The 16,118-nt window shown below is 36.9% G+C and overlaps 2 protein-coding genes across 3 annotated transcripts in view; one reads left to right on the top strand and one right to left on the bottom strand.

The window, feature by feature from the left end:
* Positions 1-4,765, bottom strand: part of LOC108360404 (transcription factor VBP) — a gene marked incomplete at its 5' end in the record, with an annotated part of 40,805 nt that extends 36,040 nt beyond the window's left edge. The window contains one exon of the mRNA XM_017612665.1: positions 4,720-4,765. Coding sequence (XP_017468154.1) covers positions 4,720-4,765 — 46 coding nt within the window. The remainder of the gene's footprint in view (positions 1-4,719) is intronic.
* Positions 4,766-12,917: 8,152 nt separating this feature from the next.
* On the top strand, positions 12,918-14,913 carry LOC108360397 (protein PFC0760c-like). Of its 2 annotated transcripts, XM_017612658.1 has the most exons (3): positions 12,918-13,260; positions 13,341-14,321; positions 14,388-14,913. In XM_017612658.1, the coding sequence occupies exons 1-3, from the start codon at positions 13,053-13,055 to the stop codon at positions 14,819-14,821; spliced, it is 1,623 nt and encodes a 540-aa protein (XP_017468147.1). In that variant the 5' UTR covers positions 12,918-13,052; the 3' UTR covers positions 14,822-14,913. The 2 variants fall into 2 exon arrangements, with proteins under 2 accessions (XP_017468147.1, XP_017468146.1); XM_017612657.1 differs by having other exon boundaries at positions 13,341-14,913.
* The last annotated feature ends 1,205 nt before the right edge of the window (positions 14,914-16,118 follow it).

Raw genomic sequence — 16,118 nt, 5'->3', positions numbered from 1 at the left:
GGAACGTACATATGAGCTCTGCCCCCGACACGATGTCAAAATCGTCCTTGGCGATTTTAATGCCAAGGTGGGCAAGGAAGGGATTTTTGCCGCTACTGTCGGAAAATTCAGCCTCCACGACGAAACGTCCGACAACGGACTGAGGCTGATCGACTTCGTCGGGGCCCGAAACATGGTAATATGTAGTACTAGGTCCCAGCATAAGAACATCCACCAAGCTACATGGCTGTGTCCAGATCGAAAAACGAGAAACCAAATCGATCATGTTGTGATAGACGGAAGGCATGCTTCAAGCGTTTTAGACGTACGTACACTCCGAGGGTCAAACAAACATCGACTCGGACCACTATCTTGTTGTAGCCAAGATACGCACCCGCCTCTGTGCAGCAAAAAATGTGCGCCCAACAATGCAAGGAAAGCTTAACGTCGAAAAGCTGCAATCACAACAGACGGCCAATTTATTCCCCACTCGACTCACACACCTGCTCTCTGAGAGCACTCTTCAACAATCCGACATACGCGACCAGTGGAACCACATTTCCCGATCATTAGTACCGCCGCCGAAGAAGTAGTTGGATTTCAGCGAGCCCGAAAGAACAACTGGTACGATGAGCAATGTCAAGAAGCCGCAGAGAAAAAAGATGCTGCGTACAGGGCCACGCTGCGATCGGGCGCAACGCGAGCCATGTGGGACCGTTATAGGGAACTGAAGAACGAAGCGAAACGTATTTGCCGCAATAAGAAGAGAGCGGCCGAAATACGTGAGTGCGAAGAGCTTGAGATGCTGACCGACAGGAAGAAGAACGCCCGAAAATTCTACCAGAGGATTAGGCGACTTACGGAAGATTTCAAGACCGTTCCTGTAAGAACAACAATGGCGACCTAGTGACCGATGTCCAGAATATACTTAAATTGTGGAGGCAACCTGCTGAATGGCATCAGTGAAGAAGACGAACCCGAGTCCCCAGTCGAGGTACGAATAGCGATTACGCGGCTGAAAAACAAAAAAGCTGCTGGAGCTGACGGCCTGCCAGCCGAGCTATTCAAGTACGGCGGCGAGGAGCTGATGAGGTCATATCAGCTCATATGCAAGTATGGTCAAATGAACGCAAGCCCGACGACTGGAATTTAAGTGAGCTCTGCCCAATCCACAAAAAAGCCGACCCCGCCATACGCGCCAACTACCGCGGAATCAGCCTTCTAAGCATAGCTTATAAGGTCTTATCGAGTGTATTGTGCGAAATAGAGTTGTAAAACTATCGATAGTGCCACCATCGATAGTTTCCATGTTTCAGAAAAAAACTATCATTACTCGTTGATAGTTTCCAGAATCAATAGTGTCAAACGCTACCATCGATAGTACTATCGATAGTCAATGTAATGTTAAAAACTGTTCCAAATTAACAGGGACGGCATCGAAAAACAAAAAAAAAAAAATATTGAAAATATAAACACACGTAGGGCCGTTTTCTTAAGTAACTTTTAACTTTAAAATTCACTTTATGTTTAAATATTGCTTTAACATGTATAGTTCCGTCTAAGTAAAACATTTTATTATCGAATTTTATTTATTTATTTACATATCTATTACTGAAGCTTACAATTAAAAATAAAATTATGAGTCTAGTAAAGAAAGCTTCTTCTTATGATCTATAACACATGGCAACAAAAATGGGAAAACATTTGTTACGGCAAATGTTACAGCTGGTTTTGATTGACTTGTCAGTGCTGATTACGAATCCATGAGCATAAGGTTTACCATCAGCTCCAGATTTTGTGAAAAACGTTTTTTGTGCTAGACCTTCTACAATATTGCAAAAAACGCGATTTTTTGACACTGTGACCTCGTTTTTCTTCAAAATCTGGAGCTTGATGGAAACTTTATGCTTATGGACTCGTAATCAGCATAAAAAAGTCTATCAAAAACAGCTTTATCATTTGCCGCAACAAAATCACTGTTGCCATGTTGAATTGTTGCTTATTATATATTATAAATTTCCAAATATGATTAATTTGTTTAAATTTCGTAATATAATTTTTTGATTTGTTTACAGCCAAAAAACATTCAAACGTCAAACACCGATAATATAAATGCTTTACTTCAGACATAGCCTTATGGTTTGAAGCAACATTTAAATATAAAGGGAGATTTTCAATTAAAAGTTGCTTGAGAAAACGGCCATTAAAGGAGGAATCACAATGAAAGTATCACTTATAATAAAAAATTTACAAACTTAAAAAAATGACGCGCAGCTACATGGAGACATTATAACTAAAATCGGCTGTGCTAGAGGTTTTAAACTATCGATAGTCAACTAGTATTATCGATAGTTTAACCTTTTTTGAGGAAAACTATCACTACTCATCGATAGTACCATCGATAGTTTGACATCTCTAGTGCGAAAGACTGAAGCCCACCGTCAACGAGCTAATTGGACCTTATCAGTGTGGCTTTAGGCCTGGAAAATCCATATACCAGGTATTCGCAATACGCCAAATCTTGGAAAAGACCCGCGAGAATAGGATCGACACACACCATCTATTTGTCGATTTCAAAGCCGCTTTCGACAGCACGAAGAGAAGTTGCCTTTATGCCGCGATGTCTGAATTAAGCGCTCATAGAAGAGATCCTTGGACGCCTCATCCTTCTCTTCCGTCGGGGCATGGGCGCAGATGAGCGAGATGTTGAAGAATCTAGCTTTGATGCGGATTGTGGCTAGACGTTCGTCCACCGGGGTGAACGCCAGTACTTGGCGACGGAGTCTCTCTCCTACCACGAATCCAACACCGAATTTGCGCTCCTTTACGAGGCAACTGTAGTAGACGTCGCAAGGCTTCACGCTTACTTTTCCTTGCCCCGTCCATCGCATTTCTTGGATGGCGGTGATGTCAGCCTGTGTCTTCCCGAGGACATCAACCACCCGGGCAAAGGCACCTTCCCCATTAAGGGTCCGGATATTCCAGGTGCATACCCTTAAATCATAGTCATCAATCATAGTTATACGTATGCCGTGGTCGTCATCAGAAAAAGGGGGTCTCATCCGAGGCTTTTTAGATTTTTTCATTGGGCGAGGTTTTAACGTGGCGGGACCCAAACCCAGCGCACGCTATCTTTTACGCATTCTCACTTTAGCTCGCTCCCAAACGTGTGTTTGGTTGCTACCCAGAGAATACGTAGATATAAATATCCGGACGTTGTGAGGTGCGATTTGAACCGTACGCACAAGAATCGCTTCTGGCCACTCCCAGGTGAATGGCAGTCAAAAGTTTTCTACTTCTGCGCACGGAACCATCCTCCAAAATTAAATTTTGGTGGCAAAAAAAAATAAGGCGGTGGCTAAATCTAGCCACCAAATGGCTAAGACGGCAACGCTGCTGCGCACACTGCTAGGCAAACTATGCACCTGCTGCGTGAAATGGGTAGGTCTTATTTGGGCCATGGTGTATAATGAAGTGCAAGTTTCAATTGGCTACAAAATACCGTGGATTTTTTACAACGTTTTTGTTGTTGGAGGTGTTGGATATGTAATGTGCCAGACTTTTATGAAAAAAATTATAAACATTAAATGAACAAAAGAANTTGGCTACAAAATACCGTGGATTTTTTACAACGTTTTTGTTGTTGGAGGTGTTGGATATGTAATGTGCCAGACTTTTATGAAAAAAATTATAAACATTAAATGAACAAAAGAAAAATAACCAAAACTGGTCAAAAAGTCACTTAACTTAATCAGCTGACCACAAGTGTATGTAGTAACTTTGTATGGAAGAAAGAGCGTGTCACCCCGTCAGAGAAAAAATTGGCAAAAATCAACGGCATTTTTTAGACACTTCAAACCAGAAAATTTTCGTTATACAACTTTGTNAAGTGTATGTAGTAACTTTGTATGGAAGAAAGAGCGTGTCACCCCGTCAGTGAAAAAATTGGCAAAAATCAACGGCATTTTTTAGACACTTCAAACCAGAAAATTTTCGTTATACAACTTTGTTGAAATATTCTAATTTTTGTACAAATCCTGCAGTACGGGGGAGCAACTACAGGACTGATGAATCGGTAGATACCTGGTTAACTCCGTCAATTACCGACCGACTACTTGCAGTGGCTCTCTCTGCACTACCGGGAGTTACTAAAGTAGTCACTTGCGTAATTTATGGGCGCCCTCTGCCGTACTCTTTCGCTATTCTGCTTCCGACTGGTTCGACTCTGCACTACCATGTGCACTACCACGGGTTAATAGAGTAGCTACTTATCTAGGAGTGGGTGCAGTATCGGCTCAAAAGTAACGATTGACTCAAGCAAAACTGGAGTGAAGTTAGAAACTTGGATTTACATGGCTTTAAGTACCACACATTTCTTTATTTAATGGAACAACTGTTTAAAAAAATAACTAATACTCATATTATAAAAAATGCTTTGTTTTTAAGTGGAGACACTACAAAATGGAATTTTTTCGTAGCAATATAGAGTTTTTTTGTTTGGCATATATTTCCTTAAATCCCTAACATAGGTATATAAAATTTATATTATATATCTCTACCTACATATACACGAACGTACGTGTGTATGTATATTTATGCATAATTATAGAATTAGTTCGTAAAAATAAAGGGTTTTGGTTAAAACCATTAATGTCCATAGTAGGTACTCTCCATTTGGCTCAATGAGAAATTGCCACCTGTTTCCCTTGCTCGAAAAAGAATGCTCAAATTGCAACTCACGGTGAATCTGCCACTTTAGCGATTTCGTACTGCACGATTGTCGTTTATTTGATTGAAATCATGTGCTTCGCAATATTAAGTAATGTTATATGTAAATTTATTAGTTGTGACAAAAGTTGTGCTTATGTTTTAACCCCTTTTGCACGTAACAATGTTTTGAATGTTTTGCAGTTGCGTGTCGCGTAAATGTTTGAACGTTTATTGGAATTATCAACGGAAATGGTTGACCTCAACATGCACGACATGACACTCAGGGGATTCTTATGAATAATATGAAAAAACCCAAACACATCCGTACGCTAGCTTTATTTTCGTATCATATAAAAATATTGATTCGAATGTATACGTAATACGCAGATTAAATTATTATTGCACTCAAATTACCCCAAGAAAAGGGCGGCCGTGGCTTCGTTTGTACTGTAGACTGAATTGTGCTGGAGAACATACATATGTATGTATGTATAGCAGCGATGAATAAAGTAATGTAAAAAATATATATTTTTTTAAAAGAAGCTTTTATTTAACATGTACAATCAAAAGAATAAAATAAAGTAGTGTAACAAAAGAGTTTTTAGCAAGAAAATTTTGTAAAAACTGCACTAAAATAAGTTAAGTTTTCGTTAAAGTTACTAAAAGCCACATAGTGAAAGGAGTTACTCAAACTCTCATGAAAATTACTAACAATTTGTACCGATTTACTTCGTTTTTAAAAAAGTTTGTGGCGCGAGAAGCGAACCCACATTTACATATCTGCATACATACATATTTATTCGCCGATGCATCGCGATGGAAAAAACGGCGGAAAGTTGGCAACTGTTGAACTGAGCGGAACACTCAACTGCGCGTTTCTGGGACAAACAGTCAATGGTTAGAAAATAGCTATGTAAGTCTTATGAACGCGCCCAAAGTGTCACGAATTAGGAGCATAATCAGAAACAAATCGATGTCTTATTTAATTTAAGCCTTCAGCTCAAGTACAAACCACGCACCCGGAAGGTGCTCTACAAATATTCATTCAAACTAATTTTCGGTATATTATCTTACCAAAGAATTCACAAAAGAATCTATCATACCAGTGCCTAAAACTATACTACATACTTAGTTGCGCCGGCAAATTACGCTCTGCTATCACTAGCAGTACTGAATACGCCGTAAAGTGGCTGTTAAGCGAAGATCACACGATTTGTACATTTGTATGGATTTGTATATTTTGGCAGATACAGAGTGGTGTTGTTTAGAAATTTAAGTTCAGCTCAATAAAATAATTCCCGAACAACACTACTCTGTACCTGCAAAATGTACAAATCGAGTGATCTCTGCTTAAGATGAAGACAAACATAGGAAACTGCGAAAACGTTAAAATTTAAAGCTAACATAAGTGCATAGTATACATTTTGGTTCATGCTTGTTTTGTATGTGGAGATTTTTGCAAATTATTTCGAAATTTATACACACTTATATAAGAAAATCATATCATATCTGTTATCGTTATCGACGTTCTGACTACTGATGGGGACTCGTGTTAATCAGAGATTGAGAAACCGGCCCTAAGGGTTGTTTTCGCCATCTCTGGTTAACACTAACTTCCCGGTTAAACATCGTTATCGACGTCACCTACTCTCTGTTATATGCATAGCAGTAGCGTTCTATGAGCAAACAGCTCCTATAAATNGTTAAACATCGTTATCGACGTCACCTACTCTCTGTTATATGCATAGCAGTCGCGTTCTATGAGCAAACGGCTCCTATAAAGATTTTATCTTGTTGCTTTAAATAGAAAAGTTCTTTAAATGTAAATTCTATCTTGAACTGAAGCATTTTCACCTAAGCTAAACCTTTTGACAACTTCGGTATGATAATTATAAACAATTGTTTTCCGTTTATTTTTAACATCCCATGATTCACGACTATGTAGCATTATCCGCATCGCCTTAACAGTATTCAGAAGAAGCACATCGTACTAACTGAATTTTTTTTGCCTGCGTGATTCNACAGTATTCAGAAGAAGCACATCGTACTAACTGAAATTTTTTTGCCTGCGTGATATTAGAAGTATGTACACTTTTTAGATGCAGGCATGTGCATTTTGCGTGCCTTTTATCGTATCTCTGTATTTCACTAACTCCCTGTGTGAGGAAACCAACTAATGTAATTCTCAACAGAAATGCCTAAAATTTAACAGTTTGCTAATTCTTTCTCTTAGTAGCGCCTGAAACTATACTTTTAAAAATACTCTGGGAATATACCCACATAAAATTATTTAATAGTTATTTATATGAAATAATTACACTTTTATAGCCGCAAAAAAAGAACTGCATCATTAGTTGTTTGAGTTTTATGCGCGCCTTCATGAAAATTTATTTATTTTTTAATTTTGCCTCCAAGGGAAATATTTCAGGGGTTATATCTTATTTTATAGTTTCTAACTTTTATCTGGTTGGTTTTCTGACAAAATTTCTTTGGCAAAGTTGTTCCGAATGTCTCCGGCCTTAATTTGTGAAATAATATCCACCCCCGGTAACGCACTAATAGGATCAAAGCTTAAAATTATAACTAACCGTAGTCAGTTCTTAATTTCCTACTTTTCTAATTAATAGGGTGGTACCGCGAAAATGGTCAACTGGTACAGCGCAAATGCTTCAAAATTGGATTTTAATATTCATAATCCACCGACCGGAGCCTTTATTTTTCCAAAAAATTTTACTAAAAACCCAACAAAAAATATTTATTTTGGTGAACATTTTTTTATTACATTTCAAATTTTGTGTGTGTTTTTTTTTTGTTTTGGGATTAACTGAAACAGGAGAATACATTGTCTTCAAAATTGCTATTTTTTTGCATTTTACACTAAAAAATTTAATACAATCAAATAAAAATTCAGAAATCAGGCTCAACTTCCAAATATTATAAGCTTTCATAAAAAAAATAAAAATTAATCAGATTAAGTGAAAAATTAAGGCTCCAGTGAACTACGAACACTAAGTGCCAGTTTTGAACCACTGTGCAGCAGGGGGTTTATTGGTATCTTTCAGTGGAACTGCAAACTCAACGTGCAACACGATGCTGGGCACAACTTTCCCTGTGCCTTATAGATTGTACAAAGATAACCAATTAAATAGAAACCCTTAACTGGGGTGCGAAAAAATGGCGAAGATTTTCATTATATTTTATAAGGGGCAGAAACCGATTTAAAGGACAGTTTAAGAAATAAAGGACAAAAAGCGTCCTTTATTGTGAAAAAACCATAAATGACAGGGGGCTAAAATAAAGGACTGTCCTTTAAAATAAAGGATGGATGGTCACCGTAATTATGGGTGTCGGCCGCTGTGTAGTGGTAAGCAGTGCCCGCTTCCACTCCGCAACGCCTGGGTTCAAGCCCTGGTCAAAGCAACATCGCAAAAAATATAGAAAAAAGGTTTTTTCTTAACAGCGGTCGTCCCTCGGCAGGCAATGGCAAACCTCCGAATATATTTCTGCCATGAAAACAGCCTCTCATTGAAATACAATCGCCGTTCGGAGTCGGCGTAAAACTGTAGGTCCCTCCGCTTTGTGTGACAACATCAAGGCGCACGCCACAAGTCGGAGGAGAAGCTCGGCCAAACACTAACATATGTGTAAGCGCCAATCTATTATTATATTATTAATTTTAGACAGCCATACTTTTACTTTTGCAGGGATACCAAATTCAGGCATCGCGGCATAGAGACCATTTCTTTTCGTGCTGTGGTGTTTTGACACCTGATCCATGGTGGATTTGCCAGGTCTAAAGCCACACTGATAAGGCTCAATCAGTTTGTTGACGGTGGGCTTCAGTCTTCCCCACAATACGCTTGTAGCCTATGCTTAGACGGCTGATGCCCCAGTACCTGAGCAGAGCACACTTAATTCCAGTCGTCGGGCATACGCTCGGCGGACACCTATTCTGCATAAGATTTTACACATGCACCTTAACCACCCCCTGCCACCGTACTTGAATAGCTCAGCTGGCATGCCGTCATCTTTGTTGCGTTCTGGACATCGGTTACTTCGTCGCAATGATTGTTCTTACAAGAGTCTGCCGAGGTATTAAAACCTTCCGTAGCCGCCCTACAAGAAAAGGACTTTTTTCTGACCTCTTCACTAACACACTAAAATATACACCAGTACACAAAAAATGATTTGTAAAAATAACCTTAGGAAATACAATAAGTAAAAAAGAGACCTTTTAGCACTGCTGGTAAAATACCCATGTGAGAAAGGGACGCATAGTCACATGTACACAAAAGAACTGGTCAGGTTTTTCATATTACATAAGCACTGACCGTCATTTCACTGGTCGTTTGCCAGTAAGATTTCTTGTAGGGGGTCTAACGGTCTGATAAAATTTTCTACCGTTTTTCCTGTCGGCCAGCATTTTAAGCTCTTCCTAATCACGTATTTCGGCCCCTCTCTTTTTATTGCTGAAGATACCAGACCTACATATGTATGTACATGTTTTTTACGGAATTGACAAACTTTTTTTCAAGAAAACATTTCGCGGAAAATTTGCATTGACTTTCAATTCAGCGAAATATTAATTTGTAAATATTTGTTTCGCATTTAATTTTCAGCCAAATTCCTAAGAAAAACTGATAATAATAAATAATAATAATAATAATAGATTGGCGCTTACACAATATGTTAGTGTTTGGCCGAGCTTCTCCTTCGATTTGTGGCGTGCGCCTTGATATAGTCACACAAAGGGGAGGGATCTACGCTGACTCTGAACGGCGATTGTATTTTTATGAAAAGCTGTTTTTCATGGCAGAAATACACACTGAGGTTTGTCATTGCCTGCCGAGGGGCGACCGCTATTAGTAAAAACGTTTTCTTTTCTTTGGTTTTTGATGTTAGTCGGAAACTGGGCTCGATCCAAGGCACTGCGGTATGGTAGCAGTGATCGGACTTCTACCACATTGTGGTAGATCTGCCACTTTTTTGAGCATCTACCACATCTACCACTCAAGTTCTGAAATCTACCACATATTCGCGTTTTTATGCAGTTTTATTTTTGCTCGACATAATTTTCTTAATTTTAAGAGCAAAAATTGTCAACACTAAACACTATATGGTAACAGGAATGATATAATACAAGATTCCGCATTCCCGGTGACGATGAAATTTCTTAAGTAAAAGTAAACAAAGCCGAATGGGAGGATAAAATAAATTGTAAACTAGTAAATTTTCTCAGTAATAAATTTTTCGACAGAAAACGTGGTTTTATTGTGTTAAATTGCAAAATATGTGATTTATAAAAATAATTAATAGCGAAAATGTTAAAAAACGGCATTTTTTGTGGAAGTATTAGCAAATTTAAGTGTATCTAAAGTTTCTGGGGCGTTGTTTACTTTTACTTGAGAATTGCCAAAATCGGCAAATCCAAATTAGCTGTTTCTGGAACGTGCCACATTTGTTCGCTACTTCGTGATGTGATAAAAAGAAAAACTGGCAGCACTCCACAAGGTTGCAGAAATTTCTTATAATATGTTCGAAAAATATCTTGATATGGAAGGAAGGAACTGCTTTACACTGTCAAGGAAAAAAATTGCCAAAATTCATCGCAATTTTTAGCAACTCCAATCTTGCACTTTATTATACCAAAATTAAATTTTTTTTTAGAGTCTAATTAAAAATTTTGCAATTTAGGTGAAACCTTGCAGATTTTTTTTAATTTTTGTACAAAGTTTGATCCAAACCCAGAGATCTACCACTTTTTTTTTTAATCTACACACATAATTTTTTTAAAGTCCGATCACTGTATGGTAGTGCGCACTTCTAAAGCGGTCAGAAAAACTGATAAGATGGTTTAATTATTCACTTAACGATAATAATCTAAGTGCCGATATGTATTTACATTAGGATGGCTCATATTTTGGAAAAATTCATTCCAAGATATATACCCACATACATGCATGCGATTAGAAAAACAACAACGAAATACAAAGTTTTATTCGAATTAGGTGAAATTGAAAGGTGTCCTATAGCCACAGTTTTTCCCCCTTTTCAGTTTGGTGACCCACATATCGCACATTTGCTGCAAGAGTGTCATAACCCAAGAAATATGAAATTGAGTTAAGTATCCAGTAATGACCGCTATCTGTTCTTCTGTGTTGTGGCAAAATTGTATAGCTGTACCGATTACCAGTAGCTCATTGGAACAAAATTTATATTAATTTTTACTATGGAATTACTGATATATAAATTCCAAACTTTAAAACCGTTTCTCTCCAGTTTGATTTTTTGTATTATGAACACTTTCAACTCCAAGCTGACATTGTTAATCCTATACTCGTTTCGTTTATTTTAATCATTAGAATCAATTTGAAAAAAAAATAGAGAATCTCCTTCCTTAAATCTTTCCAAACATTTACCGCGACTTAGCCAACGTACTTCCTATATAAAAGCAAATCTCCGTAATTACTTTCCAATTCTTCACTCAATGGTGCAACAGGTCGATTTAATCTGACCTTCAAGGCACCTTTTCTCACTTGGCTGTTTTTAATAATAACTCGACTCCAGCGCCACTTGGCAGCACGTTTTTGCAATAGTATTGCTCTTACCATTACCAATACATATTTAAAATATTAGCCAAATCGGATCATAAATAAGATTTTTAGTAATAACGCAACTACAGCGCCAACTTACGGATTAAATTGTGAAACTATACCACCCAGACCCAACCACTTAAACACACACAAAAAATTAGACGGATGCAAATTTAAGGGCTTCCAAATGGTTATGTTAATACTATGAATAGTAGCGGCAAGTTTTTACTGCATGTTTTATGGAAACTTGAAAAACTCGAACATATCTTGACCAATTTTCATGTTCGAGGTATCACGAGTAACGTACTATTTGCTACTGCCATCAATTTTGACTTTCTTTAAACATTTTAGACCTTGACCTAATTGTCCTTGAGTTGGACACTTTCAGAAGCGTTTCTAATAATTTAAGTTTTCATTAAGAGAAACTTTTGTTTATATATTATTTTAATTGATAACCCCACGTAGTGGAAAATGGGCGCTTTTGAATGCATTTGTACTTTTGAAAATCGTAGTATTAACGTAATTCTTGGAATATTTTAATTTTCAAGGTTTTCTTAAAAAGATATTTTTTCTCACTATTTATATTGTTGAAATAGCAACTTATTTACAATCCATGATTTTTCAGCAAACAAAATTGTCTGAAGTATTTAGGTTTTTCATTGATGCTTTGAAAATTGTACTATGCAATTACATCAAATTGGATCCAAAACTTAAGATTCGACAAAGGCACGACTTTAACCCATCTGTTTAATAGATGAAATCTACTTTGTATGAAATTTAACGTGTTAGAAAATATTTCGCGAGTGGGTTGGCTGAAAAAACCCTGACCAGGATATTTTAATTAAATATTCAAAAATTATTATTTTTTACTTTTGCACTATAGAATGTGTTAAACAGATGAGTGAAAATTACTAATATTACCTACCTGTCCATAGCTACCAACCCGATAGGTAGGCCATATATAATTTGTTCAGTAAACAAATGCGTACAAAATAAAAAAATAATAATAATTTTTGAATATTTAATTAAAAATATCCTGGCCAGGATTTTTTCAGCCAACCCACTCGCAAAATATTTATTAAATTTCATAGAAAAAAGATCTCATCCATTAAACAGATGGTTGAAGGTCGTGCCTTTGTCGGATCTTAGACTATAATTTTTAAATTTGAAATGGTGGAAACATATAATAAGTTTATACTTATTCAACTTTTTTTCACGACTATCGTTTAAAAGATCGAGACTTCAACGTAAATAGGAAGGTTTATTGCTAGAATGTGGTAGCATGGTCAACTCAATTTTTAATGCTATATCAAAATTAGCGGTTAATCGTTTTTACGTTTTTTACCCGATTTCGGCACATTTTTTAGTTTCTAATTCCGCTCCTGATAATGTACAAATGTATGTATGTATGNTAGCGGTTAATCGTTTTTACGTTTTTTACCCGATTTCGGCACATTTTTTAATTTTCTAATTCCGCTCCTGATAATGTACAAATGTATGTATGTATTTATAGATATACGCATACATATCTGTAAATATGTGAGTATGCATGTGCCTTATCAAAAATTGAACTTGTAATCAAACCCGCAAATCTATTGAGCTCGGCTTAGGGAAAGCTGATGCTCTGCTTACTTAAAACACAGTCAGTTTTGGCAGCTGCTCGTGAAAGCATCGAAAAATATTGCGAATTCCCTTGCACTACTTTAAATTATTATTTTTTGCAAATTTAAATACGAGCATTATACTTATATATTGATTTTGAATACTACAATGAAAGTCCACATAGCCTTAATTTTGCTGTTGAGTGCAGTAGTAGTCAGAGCGCGTAGTTTTGGAGGATATAAATGCAAGGAATATCCCATAGAAAGCCGTGATTCATTTACACCGCTACCGCTGCGGACTGTACGAGTATGCGAAGTAATACAGAATGGGGTGCGGCCGACCCGTTTCCAAATGGCATCGGAGGCTGAAGATTTAGGTGAGGCCACTTGATTAATAATATATATGTATGTAGGATATATGTTTATATTTTTCTTTCTACTGTTTTATATGCCACAGTGAAGCCTTTGTTACCTTCGAATACCTTGTATGGCACAGGCGCTATTTGGCCCCGACAAGTGTTTCAACACACACCGATAAGTTGGCCCTTACAATCACATTCGTACAACAACGCCAAAGAACAATTTATTCCAACCCATATGCGATTGATTTCGCCATCAACTCATAGTTTTCAGACCTTCAATCAAATCGGATTGAATTCAAACAATCCTTGGAGCAATAACAACGAACAGAACCCGCGTAATATGATGGACGTAGATCGCTCTCTTCAACAACAACTGAATTCGCTTGTTGAAAATGTTTCCGAAGTAAAGGATTCCATCACCCATCTAGTACCATATCTCAAAAATATTCTAGATATTTTGGTGCTACAAAGCACACAAGTGAAAAGCGAGGAAAATTTAAATGTAAACTTAAAACTAGATCATTCTCTTGAAGGTTTACTGAGACAGTTCCTTCAGCTGACAGAGTCGAGCACAGAAATGGAAGAAGAGCAAATTGGTAATAAAATTTTAGCAGGCATAGATGACGAAAAAGTTACAACAGAAGATAGTTCAGAAGAAAAGACTACAGAAGTGCCGAACATTTTTTTGGCTAGCTCTACTGAACAGGATACCAGAGAAGATAGTGAAGAGGCCCATATTGTTGCCGGCAAAACTTCATTGGAGAGCGTAGACAGTTGGATACGTAGACGTTTCGGACCATCTGTAAAGCCGGGTTCAGGTGAGGAAGAAATAGATAAGACAAGCGAAGAAGAAAATTCCGCAGAAAAATCTGACGAAAGCTTTGAAACATGGTTCAATTACGTTTACCGTAGCTTTCTAAAAGAGAAGGATTACAACCTAAAAGCGAGCAGCCATAACGCCCATGAAGGCGGAGAAAATGTACAAAACCAAAGCAGGGAAAATTCTAAGGAAGATAGCGAAGAAAATGGGTATGAGGATGCGGTTAGTAAGTCATCAAAAAATAGTAAAGAAATTGGTGAATATCCTGTTAATAATAATAATGATAATAATTTAAACTATGAGACTATTTTCATCCCAAAAGCGGCACAAGAAGACAAAAAATCTGAATACCTGGAAAATGGCGATCGATATGATTATACAGCGGAGAGTAATAAAATCGTTAATTATGTAAAGCCTGATATCAAGGCTAGTAACTGCATTCAAATGGCACTCTCGATTGCCACTTTCGATGACAGAGAATTATTTAATAAATATAATAAATGTGTGAAAGATTTACTTGACCGTAATAATGTAAACCAAGTCAGCGAAACGAAGTTTGAAGACCACTTAGGTTCTACTGGATCAAAGGAAAGCGGAGAAGTCGAGAAAACAACCTCAAATTCGAATGAATCGAAGGACAGTAGGGAAATCGAATCAACCACCAGGGATTCGAATGAATCAAAAGAAAGCGGGGAAATCGAGTCAACTACGCCAAATTCGAATGAGTCTGAGGATAGCGATGAATACTACGTATAATACCCGTAATGAAATAAATATTTTACATGAAAAATTAGTTCGATACACATATTTTGAAGTTGTAATAAAATAGATATTTGGTAACTAAAATATTTATGTATATAGAAATCTGCATTTATAATAGCCGGTTTCACCAGCAATTTAAATGGAAAATGATTTTTTATTTTCTGTCAACAATTTAAGTGAAGAACGATTTTAATTTTTTGAATTTGATATGAAAACTGACAGAAAATAAAAAATCATTTTCCATTTAGATTGCTGAAACCGGCTGTAAGTATAACTAAAAAAAATTTATTTGATTTTACGCCATCAGTTTCCGCTTTGTGAAAATATATTGAAAATGTGCTGAGATAGGGCGTTTTTGAACCGAATTCTAAGATAGGGCGTTCTTCAACCAAATTCTGAAATAGTGCTTTCTTGAAAAGTTTTCTGAGATAGGGCTTTTTCGAACTGGCTGCCAAGATAGGTTGATCTTCCACTCAGTTTTCGATATAATATCACGTAGATAGGTACAATTATATGTATAAGCAATTATTACATATGCGCGTAAATATATTTGGCGGGTTATAATGTTGTGGGAATTTTCAATATATTTAAAGTTATAGGTGTCCAGATAAATACATACATAGGTAAAATTTTAGCTAAATTGCATATTTTTTATAAACTACTTATTAATAGTAACATTTTGGAGTTATTTTATTTGATTATCCTTCCAACGCAATATCGCAAAAAATATAGAAAAAATGTTTTTTCTTAACAGCGGTCGTTCCTAGGCAGGCAATGGCAAACCTCCGAGTGTTTTCCTGCCATGAAAAACAGCTTCACATAAAAATACAATCGCCGTTCGGAGTCGGCGTAAAACTGCAGGCCCCTCCGCTTTGTCTAACTACATCAAGGCGCACGCCACAAGTCGGAGGAGAAGCTCGGCCAAACACTAACATATGTGTAAGCGCCAATCTATTATTATTATTCCAAAGAGTTGTACAGTCCTTTGGGCTTTATCACATTTGTAAATTTTTTCATCCAGAAACTGACTGTAAATTATAGGGACAACACGCCTATTTGTAAAGTAATCACTAAGAGTATTCCAGGATTAGTCTCCATGGGGTATTCATTAATTAGTCGCAACTAATCTCATACGAGTATTATTGGAGATCAATTAGTCCCCGACTCATCGCTAGCGGGTACAATTAAAATTTATTCATACATACATATATACATCCTTAGGCAACAAAACTTCATATGCGGCGTTAGCATGTAGGCAGAGCAGGCCCTCGGCGCAAATTTTATTTTTTTT

The sequence above is a fragment of the Rhagoletis zephyria genome, unplaced genomic scaffold, assembly GCF_001687245.7.
Source record: "Rhagoletis zephyria isolate East Lansing unplaced genomic scaffold, Rhagoletis_zephyria_1.1 Rzeph_scaffold_00565, whole genome shotgun sequence".
Taxonomy (NCBI): Eukaryota; Metazoa; Arthropoda; class Insecta; order Diptera; family Tephritidae; genus Rhagoletis; species Rhagoletis zephyria.
The sequence above is the reverse complement of the archived record's forward strand: the minus strand, read 5'-3'. Positions and strand labels throughout refer to the sequence as shown.

What these genes read in the sequence shown, in the direction of transcription:
- LOC108360397 (XM_017612657.1), top strand. Translation starts at nt 13,053, where the DNA reads ATGAAAGTCCACATAGCCTTAATTTTGCTGTTGAGTGCAGTAGTAGTC. An exon ending in ATCGGAGGCTGAAGATTTAG is followed by an intron (nt 13,261 to 13,340) that starts GTGAGGCCACTT and finishes TATATGCCACAG; the next exon opens with TGAAGCCTTTGTTACCTTCG.